This window comes from Pongo abelii, chromosome 7 (genome assembly GCF_028885655.2).
Source record: "Pongo abelii isolate AG06213 chromosome 7, NHGRI_mPonAbe1-v2.0_pri, whole genome shotgun sequence".
Lineage (NCBI taxonomy): Eukaryota > Metazoa > Chordata > Mammalia > Primates > Hominidae > Pongo > Pongo abelii.
The window spans coordinates 125142935-125165651 of record NC_071992.2 but is presented as its reverse complement, the minus strand read 5'-3'; the positions used below and the strand labels follow the sequence as shown (position 1 = coordinate 125165651).

Below are 22717 nucleotides of genomic sequence, written 5' to 3'. Positions count from 1 at the left end.
TTGCACATGAACAACAAGAGTCAAGCACCCTTGATCGATCCTGTTTATTAAGAGCATTTGTACCTCACACTATCACATTCCTTTGAGGTCAAGGCAGTAGCAAAATAAAGTCAAGTACTGTGTGCAAAATGGAGTGCACTGCTTTTGTCACAAGGCTAATTGAATTGCTTCTAAATGTGTTTCTAGAATTCTTTAAAGATAAAGTGGAAACAGCCAAGATATTTGAGGGAAAGAAAAAAAATGGACTGTGAACATAAGACATGTCATCAGGGAATGCTGATAAAGGAAAGACCTGGTTTAAGATATGAGGACAGAGTTATTACTCATAAGTTGGCCTTGTTCACATGTTTTTGAGTAAGGGATGTATTGAGGCACTTGGCTTCTATTGATTTGGAATTAGGGCTTCAGATGGAATTTTTTGGCAAATGAAGAAATCCCTGCCTTGTGGATATGCATCCAATATGATTCAGTCTGGCCTCTAATTATAAGATCCTTGCCTCAGTGAAGGGGAATAGAGTGCTAAATATGAAATCGTACCTGTTGTGGGTGTGTCACTGGCTGCAACAGCAAAGGAAACAACCTTGAGGACCATGCCAGCTAACCACTGGCTAATAAAGTGGCTCATCCAAATATGGTTTATTGGGAATGAGTCCCAGAACAGACTTACTAGAAAGTCTTTAGATGTCACAAAGAAATTCAGATCAGCTGTAATTTACTACCACACCAGTTCATTTTTTTTAAAAAAATGAATGGAACTTGTTATCAGTCTACCCATCCCTACTTCTCCCATTTCCCACAATGAACAGCCATGCCTTTTCTCCTTGCCATTACCCTCATTCTCAATCAATGAATTTCCATTCTACCTCACTGAGAAAATGCAGACCAACTTGCTAAACTCACAACTTTCTTCCTCATTACCTAAAATTAATCTGCAACCACGATCATCCTTATTTCTTTTCTTTGCATCTCATTCATTTCTTCTTTACTTCACTCATTTATCTATTTATTTGACAAACATGTATTGGATATGTCCATGTACCAGATACTGTGCTAGGTGCTGCAGACAGATCAGTGAATTAGACACAATCCTTTCTGACAAGAAAAAGAAAGATGAGCCCTATCCTATTCCTTCTTGCCTCCTCAGGAACCACGCGCCATCAATATCAAGTCTTGCTTGTGCATCTACAAATAATTCCTTCCACTCTACTAGCTCTTTCCCATCAAAATTTAAACAGACATAGATTTCTTCTATCTTAAGAAGCAAAGCAAAATAAAGCAGAAAAAAATACCTTGCCTTGTTTCTCCATGTTATTACTGTTCTCTCTCATAATCAAGCTTGTTAAAACAGCAGTATATTCTTACCCTCTTTTTAGTTTTTCCTCCATTCATCATTCACCAACATCATGCAATCTTATTTATTTCCCCAACACCTTATGGAAATTGCATTCAGAAACTGGGTGCTTCTCAGTCCTTATCTTTACATTTATCATTGACCACTACTGAAATAGTCTCCTTCTTTGATTTCTGTGACTCTTTCTCCTGGTTTTCCTTCTCCCTCTCTGAATATTCCTTCTCTGTTTATTTCAAAGTCTCTACATCTCATTCTCCCAGAAGTCTAGCTACACCAGGGTTTCTTTTCTACTTTACAAAATTTCCTCTAGTGATCACATCTACTCTGGTGTCTTCAACAAACCATCTCTATACTAATTAATCCCAAGCTATATCTCCAGTCTATATGTTTCTTCTGAGCCTTAAATCTATATTTCTATTTGTATCCTGGTATTTTATAGACGCTTCAAGTACAACATGGACAAAACTAAACCTGACATGCTTACCCTACTGAAATACGTTTCTTCTCTACTGTTGTCAACATTTACATAAGTTACACTATTCAATTAATAATAACAGTAGCTAACATTTATTATTTCCATGTTCCAGGCACTGTGAGAAGTACTGTATATGAAATTTTGCACTCAACCCTAATAACTACCTTGTGAGATAGGTACTGTTATCATTCTTTTTATAGATATGCAAATGAGGCTCAAGGTTGTAAGTTAACTTGTTCACATCACATAGTCTGCAGCCAACCCTGGCTCTAGCTCCAAGGGGTGAAATTGGAATTCGGGCTCTCAACAGTCACACTGCTTTCTCTCTCCATGGTTCAAGTAAAGTCACTTTGACTCCTTTCTATTCCACTTTCTACACATCTTCTCACACCAACTCTATTGATTCTATTCCAAATGTATCATTTTCTTCCCTATCCTCAATGCTATTTACCTTATTCCGTTAGGCCCTTGCAGATTGATTCATATCTTGCCCATATTGTTCCAGTCCTCTCCTAATGGCTTTGACTTTGGTCCAATTATTTGGCCACATTGGAGACAGAGTGGTCTTCCCCAAACTTAACTCTGGTTATAACACTCTTTGCCTTGTCAGCTCCCAATATCTTTCCATAGCCTTTAGAAGCTTGTCCAAATCCTTCATATATACACTAAATAAAGGCCCTATTTCCCGATCTCTGCTTACCTCACTAGGCTCCTCTTTTGTTGCCCGGACTTAAGGAGCTACTTGCCATTTTCTGGACTGATTGTGTTATTTCTAGATTTCTGGTCTTCACCTGTGTAGGTCCTAGTACATAAACCATCTTCCTTCCCTTCACCTACAAAATGCCTGTGAATCCACAATGCTCAGCTTAAGAGTGCTCCTTTCCAGAAAGCCTATCTGGTTCCCGCCTCTCCCCAAGCCATGTAGATCAGGTGCCACTAATTTGTGTTTTTACTATGATAACATTTGTTTCTTTATGACTTTATCAGCTTACTATTCGGTCTTCTGTATGAGGTTGTGATCGTTTTTGTGAGCATAAGCTTTGTTTTAATCATTTTTGTATCCTAATGGCTAATAAAGTCCCTGACATTTAGTATGTTTTTAATTAAATCATAGGTGAGGAGATGCAAATCTGTCCGAATCTATCTGATCCTTACTTTCACCATTTTCCTGTCCCATATAATATAACATGCTAGAAGGGATTGTAATAATAGAATTACTATTTTGGAATTCAAAAAAAAACCATGCTTAATTCCAGGATAGCACCTCTACTGTGCACTGCAGTTGTTTTATGCCAACGTATTGATTCGATTGCTTTTAACTTATTCAGAGAGATTTCCAATTGATTCCTAAAGAAATCCCTGGAGGTCCATCCTAGCCCCTTATAATCTCTAGTTAAATATTTCTTCTGTAAATTACTCTGAATCGGAGCCTATTCCTATTTTTCCTCATAAAACAGAAAATCTACCAGTGAATTACTTTCTCCTGCCCTCCCCTACTGAATTCTATGTGTGCATAATCTTTCAAATGTTTGTCAAGTAAAATTAGTCACAAAGCCGAACTCCTATCAGAGGAAACGTGGCAGGGTGTCAGTTCTGCACATTGCCAGGGGCTTGAGTCACTTGACTACACAAAAATGATCTTTAAAAATCCATGGGGTGCTCTGCATTCACCCTGCCTCTGTCCTCTCTCACTCTCACAATGGTGCCACCTCTCTCACTGAGCCACTTCCTTATTTTCTAAGCTAAGAGCTGCTGCCCACAGAAAATATGCTGAGTTTCCCCATAGTCATAAATCCTCATAAAACTCAAACAACAAAGGCCCAGAATGGAGAGGCATAGGATGCTTTACTTTCTTGCAGCTACTATATAATTATGTTCAGAGCAATCTATCCAAGGATTATAGCCAAAAGTCACCAGTGTTGTTTATGAAAGGTTGCAGTGTTTTCTTTTTTGAAATGTTATCTATTTTTATTTCAACTGAATATGGCTGTCAAGTGTTTCACATTATGCATCCTAATCCATGTGCATATGTATGTGGCCTTGTTTAATTCTCAGAGCTAATTTAGCTTTAAATTTATTCAAGTTCTTCTCATGTACTTCCATGCAGCTCTCAAGTGTTGTGTTTGACTCCAGTGGCAAGACCATGACTTCTGTTTTAGATAAATCCACTTACTCTTTTAACTTATTCTTTTAACTGCGTCTTCCCTTGCTCCTTGGCTCATTTTTCTTTAATTTTACTCCCAACTGGGAGAATCCACTAAAACGTGTCTTTGGCCCTCTGGCCATGTCCAAGAGGAGAAAATAGGTCCTTTTATTTCTAGTCAAGTCTCCCATCCCATTTTAGCCTCCTATTTGTAAATATTCTTCTAGACCTCAGTGTTTGTCAGTCTGTTCTTCATGCTTTAAATTCAACCCCCACCACACCTTTCCATTATTATATTGATTCACAAATCCAATTTACCTGATCCTGACCACTCACTTCCAATCCCATATTTCTAACTCCTCCATAAAACTCCTCCTCTTGATGTCTCTCTGTTTAATATCTCTCCCTTACCATTTCTTTCAATAATTCTACAATTTTCTGTTTCCTGAAAAACATCTTTAGAGTCATATTTGATTCTTCCACGTTGTTATCCTGTATATCCAGGCTTTACTAGGTTAGTAATTTATCAGTATGTCCCTAGGCACCATGGAGGCACCGTGGACACAACAATAAATAGGATCATGTTTCTGCCATTGTGGGATGCACAATCTGCTGAGAGAAATGGGCATTTGAAAAAATTATTGACAGCAAAATGGTGAACCATACAGATGAATGCACAAAGTGATATAAAGGGAAGGGAGAAACACCAAACCCTGCCAGTGGTGGTCAGGAAAGCCTGCTCTGAGAGGTGACCTACCACAGGGAGGATAGAAAGAAAAAGGTCAAATAAGGGGCTACCGAGTGCTCAAGACTGGAGGAGTCTGCATGCTGGCTGGCAGGCATGAGAGAGTGTAACACTGATGGAAATTGCCTGTATGAGGGTGTGTTGCGGGACAGAGGGCAGATGAGTTTGGGAAAGTAAGCAGGGAGCAGATCATAAATGTCCTAGTATGCCAAGATAGTGACTTGGGATTTCAACATATAGAAAATGTGAAGATTGAAAGATTTCAGGCAGCACAGCGATGGTAGCAAGTTTGCATTTTAGATGATTCCAGCAGCAAGCACCCTGGAAGAAGAACTGGAGGAGGGCAATCAAGAGGCAGGGTGCAGGTTGGGGGATGCAATGGCTGATGGCTGTATTCCTAGCACTTTGGGAGGGCAAGGTAGGAGGATCCCTTGAGCCCAAGAGTTTGAGAGCAGCCTAGGCAACATGGTGAGACCTCGTCTTTATATAAAAATGAACAAAATTAGTCAGGCATGGTGGCACACGCCTGTAGCCCCAGCTATTCAGGAGGCTGACATGGGAGGATTGCTTGAGCCCAGGAAGTTGAGGCTGCGATGAGCCGAGATCAAGCCACTGCACCCCAGCCTGAGTGACAAAGCAAGACTGTCTCAAAAAAAAAGAAAAAAAAAAAAGGCAGGGGGATTGGAAGGAGGCTTCTTTACATGTGGCAAGGCAGGAGATCAGCTTTCTTGCCTACAGTGCAGAGAGGACACAATGGAACTGGAACTGCGGTCATAAAATAGAAGGGAGATACTGGATGTGGGAGGAATTTCAGAGGAAAGAATTGCATGTATAATGACATGAGGACAGTAGGGAATTTTGAAATAGGAATTTAAGGAATAAAAAGAGGAAACTGATTATGCTTCTGCAAATGGATAGACAGAAATCCCTGAGGGCCCATTTGGAATGGAAACTCCAAAGGTGAAGAAACCATTGTCTGTAGAATGTGATATCCACTGACATTGCTCAATAGCCTGAAGAGAAAACTGAGAAGGCAGGTGTTGGTGGTGGTCTTGGGCTTTGTTTTTCTGGCCTCATTGACTACTTCTGCAGATTGGAAGGTCTTCTTGTATTTCACGTTGGCCTAGTGAATGCCTACTCATTTTTCAAACCTGAGAGTGACTTGTATCCCACTGGGGGCTTGCTCTTCAACCTTACGCACAATAAGTACCACTTTCTTGTCTCTTCTGTACACTGCACAGCTTAACCTTGTGTTTTAATGTAGATCTTTCATATTCTACTGAATGTTCCAGAAGAGAGTATTATTGGTTCTTTTTAGACAGTACCTGGCATAAAATTGGTGCTCAATAAATGTTTACTGAATTGAAGAGATAATGGATGAACAAAGACAGAAAAGTGATGAAAGGGTCATATTTTAAAGGGTGTTGAAAGCCCTCAGAGAAGCTTGGAGATATATACATATTTTTAAGAAGATGATGTGTGAAAACTGTTCAGGGAAAATTAGTCACATAGGGGCACTCAGATGGATTTGTTCTCATCTTTATACCTCTGTTCATTTTGTTTCCCTTCCCTGGGCGGTCATTTCTCTGCCTCTCTATGCCTTCTGTCCAAGGTAGCTCCTTTATTGTGGAGGGAATTTAAAGGTTCATGGGAAAGCCAACAGGTTCTTGTACACTGAAGTCAATTATCTGAGTTTGCCGTGTTTCCAAATCAGCCTGTCCTATTTGGAGGGGGAAAATCTTCCTAAAACATCTTCTCCACTAACACAATCACCATCATACTAGCAAGTTGCACTTTTGTTATTTTGGGAATTCAAAAAGGATTTAATAAAAGACAAGGAGATTTTAATTAAAATCAGAGAAGAATATGTCACATGTCAAGGATAATTTTTCAGGAAGCAAAATAGAGTGTTGGACTTCACCGAGCCCCTAAGTCTGTATGAATGTATTCTTTCACACTTTCGTTTACTACATTTGTAAAATTACATGTTTTTTAATATATATACACATATATATTTGTATATATACATACACACAAACACAAAAGTGTGCTGATAAGTATTTAACAATCATCTCTCCCAAAAAAAGAGGGGACCCTGGCTTGTCATATTTGCTGATTTTGTAAAGTAAGTAATTCAACCATGACCAATTTTAAGCCACCAGTGTGATGGCACTGAATGCGGAGTTGGGGAGTGAGACTAATCACCTGCTCTTGCAAAGCCTGTACTCCTTGGCAGCTACACACCACTGAGGGTGTACACTTTGGGGAACCTACTGTATGCCAAATGCAGGGCTGAGGGTACCAGAATACAAGGCCCTAATCTTTGGGATGTTAGTGAGAGTGGGAAGACATGCTACCAATTATGAGGACCAAGAATTACTAAAGCACATGTGTATGCAAAGTACTGTGGAAACATAGGAAGAACACCTAACATATATGTCGTTAGGAATGTAGCTATATAAATCTACCTGAGAAATTCAGTGAAGGCTTGATGAGGTGGCTGGGCATCATTTGATTTATGACTTGAAAGATAATTGGGAGTTTGCCAGATGAAGGGTGTTCCAGCTGAGAGAACGCAGCAAGTTCAGAGAACTACAGATAATTCAGAATTGCTGGAGCGTAATGTGTTAAGTTGGGAGAGCCACGTGAAAGGAAGCCGAAAATGTAGGAAAGGGACAAGCTCTTATTTGTGATGCTAAGGAGTTAAAACTCCAGCGCTCAGGGGACTGTAAAAATTATGCCGATAGTATCTCTGTGTTAGAGAGATCCCTTAGTGAGCAATGTGCAGAATGATTTGGAGGAGAGTGCCATGGGAGCCAGAGAGGTTGGTAAGGTGTGCAGTGAAATAGGGCAGTGAGAGGCGGTGAACCAGGGCAGCAGTGGTGCGAGTGGAGAAGTAGGTCAGCAGGAGAATAATGAGCTGGAATCACTAGGATCTGGCTATTGCTTAGCTATGGGGGGCGGTGGGGGGGTAACAGGAGAAAAAGGCACTTAGAAGGACCCCCAGGTTTCTGGTTTGGGAATCTAACATAGGAAAGAAAGAAAGAGGTAGAGGTTTATAAGGCAAAACAATGTGTTTTGTTTCAGACCTATTCGATTTGATGTAATTATGTGATGTCCAAAAAGCAATTGTATGTATGGGTCGGGAGACGTCTTTTCTGAAGCTATACACTGAAGACTCAGGTGAAAGTTGTAAGCATGGGCATAGAAGAAAGTATGTAGAATGACAAGGCACAGGATGGGGAGGAGAGGCAGGAATTAGGTGTAGCAGGACCACAATCTGGCTCAGACTTCTTTCTCTAGACACTTCCCTTCCATAGCTTCAACAATACCAGATTATTCCCTCCCTGAACATGCCCAGTCTTCTCCCATCTACCTCCCCATTTCTGTTGAACTTTCCTTCTTTTCTCTCTGACTTTATTGCTGCTTGTAGAATTCATCCCACCTTTACAGGTCCAGTTCAAATACCATGTACTCCAAAAGCCTCCGCCCATTTTCCTTCTCCTCTCATTGACGCCACGTTCTCTCTTACAGAACGTAGTGGTATGCTCAGAATTATTTGTGTACATGGCCCATATTAAGCTCCTTGAAGACAGAGTTTGTCTTTATATATCCCTGTAGCCTCTATACCTAGGATAGTGCTAGGAGCTTTTTGGATGTGAATGAATATTTAATTAAATTAGGGAACATATTGAATAAGAATGACCTACTGCAAAATTTTGCTTAACACTGACCCAGCTTGAGCATTATAACTTTTGCTTTTTCCCCCAACTCATTAAAAAAAAAAAACCTAAAGGAGACTAAGAACATACCTACCAACCAGACTTCATCTGTCTGGAACTTGGAGTATCTGTGTGCATGTTGAAGAATTAGTGAGAGGCTATGTAAAGAAGTATAAAGTAGTTTGTCATCTTCAAGTTTAGCTGATTTTATGATGTTTCTCGTGGATCAGATTGAATTCTATAGGAGCATAGGTCTTTCTTTTTTGTAGGCATATAGAATAATTTATTTTTTTCTGCTAGTGAAATTATGGCTCAATTATTCATAAATACACATTGTTTATTCCTAATTTTATATTTGCAGCTTTTATGCAAATATAAAATTAGGAATAAACCATGTGTACTTATCTAAAAGCACACAAAACACACAACTTTAGGAGATTATTAGTCAATTTATAGGATATGTACAAAATCTTATACAGAATGTGAATTAGAAAATAGAAAACTATTTAATAAAAATAAAATGGCACACTTAGCTGTGAGCTGTCACAAAAATTACACATTTTTCTCCTGAACTTAGAGATATTTACACCATTAAGTATATAGTTGAACCCAGACGTTGGAATAAATAACACAATTAAAAATGAAAGATGAGCTGGGTGCAGCGGTGTGCACCTGTAGTCCCAGCTACTTGGGAGACTGAAGCAGGATGATTTCTTGAACTCAGCAGGTAGAGGTTGCAGTGAGCTATGACTGCACCACTGCACACCAGTCTGCATGACAGAGCAAGGCCTCCATCTCTAAAAAAATTTGAGAAATGAAAAAATAAAAAAAGAAAATGAAAGATGAGCCTGTAGCCTCAGTACTCTCAGGAAACCTCTAATTTAGGCCTAATGCTGAAGAGTTTAATATCATTAATTTGCCTTGTGAGCTTAACCATTGATTAAGCTACCTGGAGAGAAGAATGAGTCTGTTGAGTAAAGGTTCTCTTAGATGTAGGTGGAGCTGGCAGCTGCTTACATTTACAATTTATGAGATTTTATGGTCCCAAATGCCAGCCCTACTGCCTGACATTCCAACATTGTGCCTCCTTTCCTATGTGTCTTACAGGTTTTACGTAGCCTCTCATGAATTCTTCAAAATGCAAACTAATACTCCAAGTTCCAGACAGGTGAAGGCTGGTCGGTAACTATCTTCTTAGTCTTTTGTTTTTTTTTTTTTTAAACGAGAACGAGTTGGAGGGAAAGCAAAAGTTCTAAAGCTAGAGCTGGGTCAACATTAAGTAAAATTTTGCAGTAGGTCATTATTGTTCAATATCTTCCCCCAATTTAATTAAACATTCATTAATACCCCAAAACATGTATTCTTTAAAAAGTAAATAGGCCGGGCATGGTGGCTCATGCCTGTAATCCCAGCATTTTGGGAGGCCAATGCGGGTGTATCATGAGGTCAGGAGATTGAGACTATCCTGGCCAACGTGGTGAAACCCCGTCTCTCCCAAAAATACAAAAATTAGCTGGCCATGGTGGCACGTGCCTGTAATCCCAGCTACTCAGGAGGCTGAGACAGGAGAATTCTTGAACCCGGGAGTCGGAGGTTGCAGTGAGCCGAGATCGCGCCACTGCACTCCAGCCTGGTGACAGGGTGAGACTCTGTCTCAAAAAAAAAAAAAAAAAAAAAAAGTAAATAGCACTAGAGGTAGGAGTTGGAGTGAGGCAGGGGAGAAGAGGGAAGACACATGGAAGCCAGTTCTTTATCTGAGTGTCTTCATTCTCCATTAGCATTGTGTGACTGAGGAGTGCTTAAGAGAGGGTCAGGAGGGTGCCCAGTGAGGTGGGGATCACTGAGACACATAGGAGAGAGGGAAGAGTAGGTGGCTGGACAGGTGTGAGGAAAGCAAATCTGAATTTTGTCTGATATATCTCATATGACTTCAGCAACAGCACTATAAGGTCATTGTTTTTCCTATTTTATGGATGAGAAAACTGAGGCTCAGAGAAACAAACTTAATCCTGATCATTTTCTTTTGCTTTGCCTTGTGCTTTCTCTTTGAGAATATTATTTCCAAAATTTTATGTGGAAAACCAGGAAGCCAAAACTACATATACATTTGACTATAATTGTGTTAAAAAAAGATCCAGTGAAAACATAAGAAAAGCAATATAACAAAATGATGATTTTGGTCTTTGAGAGGTGGGGTCAGGAGGTAAGAGATGGCTTTTGCCTGTTCCTAGTTTTCTATATTTTCCATAATACACATGATTGCTTTTATAGCATCATTGTCATTATCACCAATAACAGCAAAAGGTGTGCATTACTTCAAAAAGGAAAGTTGTGCCGGGCGCGGTGGCTCAAGCCTGTAATCCCAGCACTTTGGAAGGCCGAGACTGGTGGATCACCTGAGGTCAGTAGTTCAAGACCAGTCTGGCTAACATGGTGAAACCCTGTCTCCACTAAAAATACAAAAAATTAGCCAGGTGTGTTGGTGCACACCTGTAATCCCAGCTACTCGGGGGCTGAGGCAGAAGAATCTCTAGAACCCTGGGGGCAGAGGTTGCAGTGAGCTGAGATAACGCCACTGCATTCCAGCCTGGGCTACGGAGGGAGACTATATCTCAAAAATAAATAAATAAATAAATAATAAAAAGGAAAGTTGTTTCTGTTTCTTGGGCTACCAATATTCCTTCTAGATGTTTAATAGTTTCATGGAAACAAAGACTGATATTTTAAAGGCTTGATGAGTCAAGTGAATTCCATAGTAAAAATTCTGCCATTACTCTTAGAGCTTCTATTAAGACTATGTTACATGGTTTCTCTACTAGTTATTCTGTAAGAATTAAGAAAGAAATTATTAAAGCAACTCCATTGGAAATAAAACTGGTAGCCTGTTTTATAAATCTATAAAATATTCTGCATATTTCTGCATCCTATAGAAAGTACATATTTGAATTGAATGTATTTATTGATATTACATTTTACTAAGATGTTCAGGTGTTTCTGTGCTTTCAAAATACCAAAAATCCAATTAATTACATAGAAACACACAGTCAATGATAGAGATATTGTATCTACATAATGCTGAACCCCTGAATTGACTGAACTGAGGGACTCTTGAGACACTGTGTAGATAGAGCTGAAATGAGACAAATATGATAATTTAAACAATGCTTCCTTTATATTAAAACAACCAACTATAAAAGCAATATATTTAGTCAGTGAGATAATCCTTTTGGTTTACACAATTCCAAGCCATAAGTTTGGGTAATTTATCTTACTGAATTTACCCAACATTTAGATGGTTTCCTAAAATATAATTGAATCTCTGAATAAAAGAAAACAAAGATTTTGGCCTGGATTTTCTGCATAGAGAATGTAAGTTAAAAACAAGCAAGGAAAAAACTCACATTTGTCCCTTACATGTAAATGCTCTTTTACTCCCTTTTTAAATGTGGCTCTTTTAGGCTATGCACATTTGAATTTAAGAACTTGGTTAGAAAGACCTGACCCAGATGAGTATTTATTAAACTGTAAATTAAACTTTCCTAAAAGAAAAAAATGCAGAGAAAATATTAAAATTAAAGTCCTTTGGCAATAGAAGGTGGAGGTTTGAACCTTTCAAAGGTTTAAGAAAATAACTATTTTGGAAGAAGAAAAAAGCAGGTCACTAATTTTGTACAAAACTGGCTCCCCTTCACTGTTCTCATTCCCACTGATCAGGGGCACCACATTCTTCCAGACTCAGAATCCTGGGGCCATATTGAATTGTCCTTTCTTCATCCTTTATGTCTAATATGTTCACATCACACCCTTTCTTTCTTTGAAACATCTTTCTGGTATACTCTTTACTTTAAATTCTCCTGATAGAGGATCTTACTGCCTCATGCCTGTATCACTACTAACAACTTCCAGAGTGGTCTTTCTTCCACCAATCTCTCTCTCTTCAAATCTGCCTCCCCCACAGCTATCAGATTTCTCATCCCTAAACACCATTTCATCATTGCTGCTCCCTGCTCATCACTCACATTCTTTGTTGCCTCTGCATTAAGTTCAAATTCCTTTCTTTGCCTGATTGTCTGGATCCTCCACAGCCTTCTCTGTCTGTCTGTCTCCTTCTCTTCTTTCACTTTCACACATCAATCCAGTCTTACTTTTTACCACTCCCACAAATACATCATTCATTTCAGACAACTAAGTCGCTCCATCCCATAAGTCCCACTCTATGTGCCCCTTCTTGGCCCCTCTCCAAACCCATGCCATTCTCATCCCAGCCACTACATCTTGTCCTTTATGCATGGAATACCATTCTTCTTGACTTTTATTTTCAAATTATCTTCATCCTTCCAGAGCCATCTCAAATGCCACCTCTTCCATGAAGACTTCTTTGATCCCTGTAGCCCGGTAATTTTCCTGCTTTTCTCTGAACTCCCATCCCATCTATAATCAGGGTTGAATTACAAGACACATTACTTAAATACAATCCTATTGGCTTATATGTCACTCCGTGTTTCTCAATTAGGGTGTTATTGGTAATTGCAACAAGGGAACTTCATTCCTTATTCTTGGAGGCTAACTGACAGTGGTGTTAATGTGACAACCCCAAATGCTCAGAATGTATTTCCAAATGCTCTAATTGTTTAAAAAAACTCCTTAAAGAAGTTACCATGTCATATACACATTTGTTCAACAAGTAATCTTTGTTAAAGCAGTGAATGTGTATTTTTAAGGAAAAACCTGTAGTTCCCTCACAGTTGCCAATATATTTTTAAAAATTAAGAAGGAGCCTAGTTAACACTCAGGCATTAATCACCACTCCACTTTAGGCATCTTTCATGACGTATTTCATGGATCCTCACACTGATCTTGGATATTGCTATTTATCTCATTTAACAGATGACAAAACTAAGGCCCACAGAGTTCTGCTTATCCAAGTTTATAGAGTTTGAATGGAATCCTGGTATTTAAGGCCAAGGTTGTTTGGAGCCAAGTCTTACAGAGGCATACAGCCTCTGTAAGGACAGCTTATCGGTAACAGCTTTGAAATGAGACTGTGGACATGTAACATAATTAGCAAATTAAAGCATATTAATGCTGATAGGTACTAATGACTGTAATGGAAAGAAAGGACATTAGACAAGACAAACAAGTTTTAAAAATTTATAACAGGAATGCAAATTGGAGTCTAATGAATGAATTTACTCCCTGACCTTCCTTGCTGCAGACATTAACCCATGTTTGGTGTCTAATTGAGATGTACATATTCTTTACTTTCTTATTATATTTGTCAACATTTGTCTTGGAAGATAGTCAATAGATCTCTCTAAATTTCCATTAATCAAGTTTTGGGTAATAAATGGCCAAATAAGCCTTATATTAGGTGTCACTGCTAGATCCAAGGCAAAAGAAATCTAAGAGCTGACAATAGTTGTTTAGGTCTTTCTTCTGTCATCTAGTTATCTTTAATAATAAGTATTATATAAACCAAGTATTACAGCACCATTTAAAATGCAGTATATGTTTCCTTTAAGTTGTGGCTCATTATTCACTTCACGCATATCTAAAACACTTCAATTTTTTAGCAGTTTATTTCGCTGTGTCCAGTTACAATGCATATATCAGCTAGAGTTTATGAAGTAACAGTGTGAATGATTCATATGTATACTTTTTTTTACAAAGTACACTCAGTTTCTAGCTATGTACACAGAAAGAACTATATTCCTTGCAAGAAATATGAGAAAATTCAACCATTTAAAAGTATCAGCATGTTGATTTCAAGTTTAGCTTTCTTTTTCAGCTATGAGAATAAATATTTATCATGTGTTCATTATGTTTAACAAAGAAGGAAAAGAAACTTAAAGCTAAGTTTGTAAGTAACCTAGAACAATTGTATAAATATAGATAAATGTGTAAATGAGATAAAAGTATTTTATTCCTATATCATTTCATAAATACTGCAATAAAGTTTTGCACTTGGTTCACTAGTAAAACCACTATTCAACTAATTATATGTGCATTCAGGTGATTTAAAAGTATAAAAGAATTTTTAGGTATGCTTAGCAGGAAAAAAACAATTTTTTAAAAACATTTCAATCGTTCTTTATGAATAATTGAGCTTGATGTTGTCTTTTTTATTAGAACATTTCCTGAGCAAAGTGCATTTTCAGCTTCTGCATGCTGGGACACTGTGTAGGGAGCTGGAGGATAGGGTGATAGAATCTTTCCCCACTAAGACTACCAAAAATAAATCCAGGAACCTTTCTCAGGTATATGTCTCCATTGTGAGTAACTATAGAATGGCAAAGAAAGTTTCATTTTTTTTAAATTAACCTGTTCTCAAACTGTCTTGTCAAATATTTGTTGTGCAATAGAATTTTTAAAGATATAATTCTTTATCATGCAATAGAATTCTTTCCTACAGAAGCCAGAAATTGTCCAAATATTCTGATAACATTTCCAGAGAAGCACAAACATATTAAAGGTGAATTTCTAGAGTTTCTGTTTGTATTTCTTTGTACCTTAATAGCACCTGAACTGATACCTGCTGATGTGCTATCAAATTTTCCCTATCTATTTTTAGATCTTCAGTTGCTTTAGAGATGGATTTAATATGTTAGGCAGAAGCTTACACTGTGAAACATTCGCATGATTGTATTTTGGTTTCACCATCAGCTAAACAGGGCAAAGTTGTTCCCATCTCCAAGGAACTCTATCCCACATTTCCTCTATTGACTTGGAGTTTCAGTTTTGCTTACCTGCTTCCTTGAAGATACTGTGCTGTTGAAACATCTATTAGAGGTATTTACATTCAAATTTGTGTTCTGATGGGTTGAGTCATTTTTCCATGTCTTAGAGTTTTCTTTAGGATCTGAAGGAATGGGATTTAAGAAAAGGATTCTAGCTATGAATCCATAGAGGACGGTAGCCAGGATCATTGGCACAACATAAAAGACACCAAAGTCCATTAGGTAAATAGGTGAGTAGTAATTCCTGGAGATCTTGTAGCCACAGGATATCACAATAGCATCTTTGTAGGTGCTAATATTGAGATCCAACAAGAAGAACCAGAGCATACAGTAAAGAGATGTGAAAGCCCAGACAAAGATGATAATCTTTTTGGCTCTGGAAAAGGTGCAGAGAAACTGGGCTTTGATGGGGTGACAGATTGCTATGTACCTCTCAATGGTAAAGGCTGTTATTGAACAAGAGGATGCATTAATTCCCAAATACTGGAGGTAAGTAATGCAGAGGCATCCAACATAGCCATAGACCCAGGAACCGTAGATACCGTCTGTTATGTTGGGGAGGCCTGCAGCCACCAAAACCATGAGATCAGCTACTGCCAGGCTCACCAGGTAGCAGTTTGTGGGGGTCCTCATATGCTTGGTTCTCATGACAACCAGGACTACCATGATGTTGCCTACAATGCCCAGGCCACAAATAATGAGCACAAGTAAGATGGTGACCACCTGGTATTCTAAGGTCACCACTGCTCGTGGCTGAAGCTGTGTTTGGTTCAGTTCACTGACTGTCTCGTTTTCCATCTTTAGTGGCTTAAAGTTTCTCGGAAACACTGACTTCTCAAAACATCTTCTTTCCAGCGCCCACCTTTATTGCAGCAGTTCCATCCCCCTGTGAAGGGTCATAGTACATATTCATTAACGGTGTTACAATTTCTGATCAAGTCCCAATCACAAATAACCCTCACTTCCACTCCTTTCACTTCCCATTTTTCTGTGGGAATAGGGCTTATGTGTACTTCTTAAAACTTCTTTTATTGCATCTCTAGTGTAGAATGGAGTAGCTGTTTTGACCAGCTCACATTAAGAGGGACCAGTTCCCTCTTAATAGAATAAAATGCTTAAGGAAAGAGAAACAGTATAAACTCCTTGTTTTGAAACAGTGCCCAATTGAAAAAAACTAAACAATATCTGCTAACTGAAAAATAAATATGAATACACCTCTTAGATGCCTGGCAAAAGTATAATAAAGAAGAAAAAGATACCAGAGGAAAAAGCCAAGAAGCTCAATAATCAAGCTTGTTACAAATTTAGCTGTTGCCTCTTTTGCGCTCAGAGGGTGAGATGTCTTTGGTATAAAATAGCAAGCCTTTGAGATGACATTTCCCCATGCCCGCTGCCCCACAGATTCAAGAGAGGACAATTTCTTCTCTTACCTTATCCTCTGTAGCGCTGCCTGATTTTCTGGGTAGATGAAGTGGTAATAGTTCCAAGTTTCTAATCTTGCAGAAAATCTCGTCTACTCTATTTGAGAGGGAGACCACTTAGCAGTGCTCAATCTTTAAAACTGCAGTTTCTCCAAACCCTCACAGCCCTTTCCAACTAATGACAAACCATACAGCCGCAGCAGAAGCAGAAGCAGCAGCAGGAGCAGCAGCAGTGAGGCTGTCAAATCATAGATCGTCCCCTAATGAGAACATACACGCTCGCTCGCTCTCTCACACACAGAGACACACACACACACACACACACACACACACACACACACACTCTCTCTCACAGATGCCAGTCAGTCCTCACTGATTCAGAGTCTTCTGCTCTTGGAGGATTTACTATTAAATGTGCTGATAAGACAGTCTTTAATTTGGAAAGCTGAAATCATAAGCCAGGGGTCTAGAAGCAGCTGGCTTTGTCGTTGCTTATCGTCTAAGTTCTGCAGAAACTCTAGTACCTGAGCTGCTCTGAAATACATTTACACTCCTTGCTTGATAGGACTTTGGGGTTAGCAAATCCTTCTCAGTCTAGACATGGCCCTTGAAGCTTGAAATATCTGTCTGAGCTGAAATCAACTTCTTTCTCTACTATGAAAACCCTTGTACTCTTTCTCAAGTGAATCAGTACAATTGGCTTCCTCCTCTCATATTTTGTGAATGGAAAATTAGTTAAAGTTGATTTCAAACCATTTCAGCTGCAATCTTCTGATGCTTATAACAATTATTTTTAAAAGGCCTCTTTGAGCTAGGAACATCAATTTAAACTGCGTAGGGTCTGTTAAGTTTTTTCAACTCTTATTTCTGGACCACTTTGTAGAATCTCTCTATTGGCCCTGGGTGCTTTTCCCCTTCACCTGTCCTCTGGATTTCCAATCACATGAACCACCTAGCAATGTTTTGTCTCATTTTATTTCTAGGTGGAAAAATCATCTAGTAAAAATCTATACCAGTGCCATTCTGTTACCAAACCTCTGAAATGAAAATTTATAGACACATCTTTTGAAGAAAAGTACACTTCAGCGTTATTATTTCTCTAAAGTAGCCAGTGGGCAAATCTATAGTTTTTTTTGTTTTGTTTTGTTTTTTGTTTTTTTTACTTTGAGACAGGATCTCACTCTGTCACCCAGACTGGAGTGCAGTGGCATGATCACAGCTCACTGCAGCCTCGACCTCCCGGGCTCAAGTGATCCTCCCACCTCAGCCTCTTGTGTAGCGGAGACTACAGGTGCACACCACCATGCTCGGCTAAGTTTTGTATTTTTTTGTAGAGATGCGGTTTTGTTATTTTGCACAGGCTGGTCTTGAACTTCTTGGCTCAAGTGACCCACCCACCTCAGCCTTCCAAAGTGCTGGGATTACAGGTGTGAGGCACTATGCCTGGTCTTAAATCTGTATTTTTTAAATGGAAGCTCAGAAAACATGTATCTTTTCTCAAGATACCAACTGAATACATCAAATGCTGATGCTTCTCCACTTTTATTTTATTAACTGACAATGAAAAATACCCTTAGCTAAATTTCCTGTAAGGTAACTGGTGGATTAAGAATAGATCTCTAGGCTGGGCATGGTGGCTCATGCTTGTGATCCCACCAGCACTTTGGGAGGCCGAGGTGGGCAGATCACCAGAGGTCAGGAGTTTGAGACCAGCCTGGCCAACATGGCAAAACTCCGTCTCTGCTAAAAATACAAAAATTAGCCAGGTATGGTGGCACGCGCCTGTAATCGTAACTACTTGGGAGCCTGAGGCAGGAGAATCTCTTGAATCTGGGAGGCAGAGGTTGCAGTAAGCCGAGATCACGCCATTGTACTCCAGCCTGGGTGACGAGCAAAACTCTGTCTCGAAAAAACAAAAAACAAAAAAACCCAAACAACAACAACAAGCAAACAAAAAACACCAAAACCTCTAGAAGAGGTCAATGGAAGAGTCTATTTTGAGTAGACAGGACCATAGGGATATCAAAGACATGCACAAGGATGGATAACAATGAGATGAAGGTGAAAGTGAAGTTCTGGATGAACTTTCACCCGTTGAACCATTGAGGAATCCTTGAATACCCATTTCTCCTTCCCAATTATTTGTAGTTACAAATTAATGACCTGTGAGCCCACATTCAGCCTTCAGACATGTATTGTTTGGCCTGTACATGGTAAGCCCAAGGGATTTAACACAATTTATTATTTTTTACCTTTCAAAATTGAGAAATTGAATATTAAATTTTAGGGATTGTTATCATAAACACGTGAAAGGTCTGGCAACCAGGGGCTTGCATTTCTTCACAGAAATAATCATTTGTGGCTGAGTGGGTGTTGTGGTCAGGAGTTTGTAGGGGTCCCTGGTGCAGGACGTGCATCCTGTTCCTCACTCCACACTACCTCCAGCACCTCTCAGTCATGCATACCTGCCTTCTGCCACCATTTAAGTTCTGACCCCTACATCAAACCCAAGTTCCTGAGAGAGACAGGGGAGGGCACCAGCCAAATGCACATTCTTTTATCCCAAGCAGGATTTTTGTCTGAGTTTTAGTTTTCTCCTCCACTTGGTTTAGGAGGCTGGACAATGGATATCCCCTGTGCCTTTCTCCCTGGCCTAGAGGACAGAGATTACTCTGAAAAGCTTGTCTCTTGTCTAGCCTCCTGCTTTTCAGAATGAAAAATGCTTTCTAAGATGAAGGTGTTTCCTCCTTACTGCACCCTATCCCCACCACTTCTAAACCAAAATTCCTCTCGAAAAGTCTTACTTCGTAAAGCCCATCTTCCCATCTTGTTCCCCTAAGGAGTTTAGTTGGCCTTTAGGCCTCCTAAAAACAGCTTACTTCAAGTCTTATAGTTGAGTTGTCAAGATGAGAGGAGAGAAGCCATATACTGCTACCTGCTGTCTTAATTCCACCTCCACTCCATTCTTTTCTTATTGCCATTCTTCAACACTTACAGGCAAGGCCATTATTCGGAGCCTCTTTTCTGTGTCTCTGTTTTTTTAACACATTATTAAGCTCCTACTATGTGTCAGGCAGCTAGTACATAAAATTTTGTTTTTACCTCCAAGTAGGTTGTGGTCTATTGGGAGCAGCAGGTTTTTAAACAGTTACAGTGAGATATGCACTAAAAATTGCAATCACAGGGTTTGGACTATGAAGGGAAGGCATTTGTGGGTGGTCAGGGCAGTCAGCTGAGGCACAGAGAGGGCTTCTAAGGCAACGTAACATCTGAGAACATCTGTTCTCAGGAACAGCCTTGAAGAAAAGCACAGCTTTCCTTTGAAAGGTGGGGTAAGTGAAGACATTCTGACTAGAAGTAATAGAATATTACAAGAGTCAGCTGTGTAAAATGGCCAGTGATTTGTGGAGACAGGGGAGTGATTTTATGACTCAGTGACTCAGCTTTGGCCATGACGCATTTGAGCTGGTGATGAGACAACCATCTGATGACCACCAGGCAGGTTTTCTAATAAAGGCGCTCTCCCTTGTGCACTGACTCAGACTCTCCTTGGTCCCGCTTCCTTCTACCCCTAAACTTGTTCTTTCAACTCTGGAGAGGCTGCATTTCTGAGTTTACCACCCCAGACTTGCCTATTCAGTACGGTACTATCAATCAACTTTCATCTTCTCAATAAACTTTCAATCAATTTCATGCTCTTTGCAAAATTATATTTTCAATGATTTCATAAGGTAGGTTTTCTATTTGTAAACTCAGATAATATAAATGCTTCCTATGTGCAAACAACTGCACAAAAATGGGAGAACATTTCTTTTTTTAAAAGGCAGGATCAGTATTATGAATTTTGCCTTTTGCCTCAGACTCAAAGTGCTAATCCCTTACTTACATTTTTGATGTTTTGTTTATTATGGATTATTTTCCGGTGATTTTGATTTTTAAAGGTATTTTAATAGTAAAATGTTATCTTGATAGCTGAGTTGTTTGGAGCTCCCTACACTTTGTGCCGTCACTTACCTCATTCTATTCTCAGGCTTCTCATCCCTGGCTGAATTTCAGAATCAACTGGAGAGTTTTTAAAATTACGGAAACGTGGGTCCCTCTCTCAGACATTCTTAGCTAATTAGTCATAAAGTGAAGCCCAAGCTTTGGTGTGTACAATGATGTTTGAGAACCACTGAGCCATGCCAATAAAATTTGGTGTCTGGAGATGGGAAATTGGTGGTATGGGCTAATCCAGGCTGCGGGAAGGCCAGGCAGCTGAAATAAACTGGGTCTTAAGTAATCACCAACGTTCAGAAAGGTGACAGCTGTAGAAAATTTGGCAACAGAGAGCACTGGCATAAGACTCTGGTTCCTGTGAGAAATAACTATTCAGGTTTCTGAATTTAGAAGTGCTGAATGTGGTGCAGTGTATTGAGTGAGTTAAGATTCAGACATAGAAACCATGGCAAAGATTTGGTCACTGGAATCAGTATGTAAAGTCTTGGCAGCTTCCATGTGATGTTGGGCCTGCAGGTGTGCAGAATGCCAGAATTGAGGTTTGGAAACCTCTACCTGGATTTCAGAGGATGTGTGGAAATGCTTGAATATCCAGGCAGAAGTCTGATGCAGGTGCAGAGGCTTCATGGAGAGCCTCTACTAGAGCAGTGCAGAGGGGAAATGTGGGGTTGGAGCACCCAACAGAGTCCCCCCCGGGGTACTGCCTAGTGGAGCTGTTAGAAGAGGACCATCTTCCTCCAAATCCCGGAATGACAGATCCACTGATAGCTTGCACTGTGCACCTGGAAAAGCCACAGACACTCAATGCCAGCCCATGAAGGCAGCTACGGGGGCTGTACCCTGGAGAGCCACAGGGGTGGATCTGCCCAAGGTCTTGGGAACCCACCTCTTGCCATCAGCATTCCCTGGATGTGAGACATGGAGTCAAAGGAGATTATGTTGGAGCTTTAAGATTTAATGGCTGTCCTTCTGGATTTTGCACTTGCACGGGGACTGTAGCCTCTTTGTTTTGGCCAATTTCTCCCATTTGGAACAAGAGCATTTACCCAGTGCCTGTATCCCCACTGTATCTTGGAAGTAACTAACTTGTTTTTGATTATACAGGCTCATAGGCAGAAGGGGCTTGCCTTATCTCTGATGAGAGTTTGGACTTGGACTTTTGACTTAATGTTGGAATGAGTTAAGACTTTGGGGGACTGTTGGGAAGGGATAGTTGTATTTTGCAATGTGAGAAGGACATGAGATTGGGGAGGGGCCAGGCACAAAATAATATGGTTTGGCTCTGTGTCTCCACCCGAATCTCATGTCGAATTGTAATCCCCATATGTCAGGGGAGGGACCTGGTGGGAGATGATTGGATCATGGGGATGGATTTACCCCATGCTGTTTTCATGATAGTAAGTGAGTTCTCATGAGATCTGATGGTTTAAAAGTGTGGCACTTCCCTCTCACTCTCTCTCTCCTGCCACCTTGTGAAGAAGGTGCATGCTTCCCTTTCACCTTCCTCCATGATTGTAAGTTTCCTGAGGCCTCCCCAGCCATGTGGAACTCTGAGTCAATTAAACTTCTTTTCTTTATAAATTACCCAGTTCACGTAGTTCTTTTCTTATAATGTCTTTGTCTGTTTTTTGTAACAAGTCAACACTGATCTGATAAAATAAGTTGATAAGTCTTCCGACTTCCTATATATTTTGAAATATTTTTACAGGATTAGTATTATTTCCTCTTTAAATATCTGGTAGAGTTCATCACTGAAGTCATATGAGCATGGAGTTTTCTTTGTTGAAAGGGTTTTAATTGGAAATGTGATTTTTATTTGGAGCTATTCATGTTATCTATGTCTTCTTAAGTAGTTTTTATTACTTTGTCTTTCAGTGAATTTATCCTGTTTAGCTAATGTTTTCTATTTTATTTGCATTAAGTTTTCAGAACATTTCCCTCTTTATAATATCTACTCAATGTATGGTGACGTTCACTCTTATTTTTTCCTTTGGCAATTCATGCAATCTCCTTATTTTCATGATAAGTCTAGCTATAGGTTTATTTATTTTATTGACATTTACAAATGATCAACCTTTAGTTTAATTGTTTACTATTTTCTCTATTATCATTATTATTTCTCTT

The 22717-nt window shown here is 39.5% G+C and overlaps 1 protein-coding gene across 1 annotated transcript in view; it reads right to left on the bottom strand.

Moving 5' to 3' along the window:
- The window catches only part of TRHR (thyrotropin releasing hormone receptor), a 37876-nt gene extending 20974 nt beyond the window's left edge, over positions 1 to 16902 (bottom strand). The window contains exons 1-2 of the mRNA XM_002819352.4: positions 16604 to 16902; positions 15183 to 16059 (exon numbers count right to left, since the gene is read on the bottom strand). Coding sequence (XP_002819398.2) covers positions 15183 to 15971 — 789 coding nt within the window. The 5' untranslated portion in view covers positions 15972 to 16059; positions 16604 to 16902. The remainder of the gene's footprint in view (positions 1 to 15182; positions 16060 to 16603) is intronic.
- Between the last annotated feature and the right edge of the window lie 5815 nt (positions 16903 to 22717).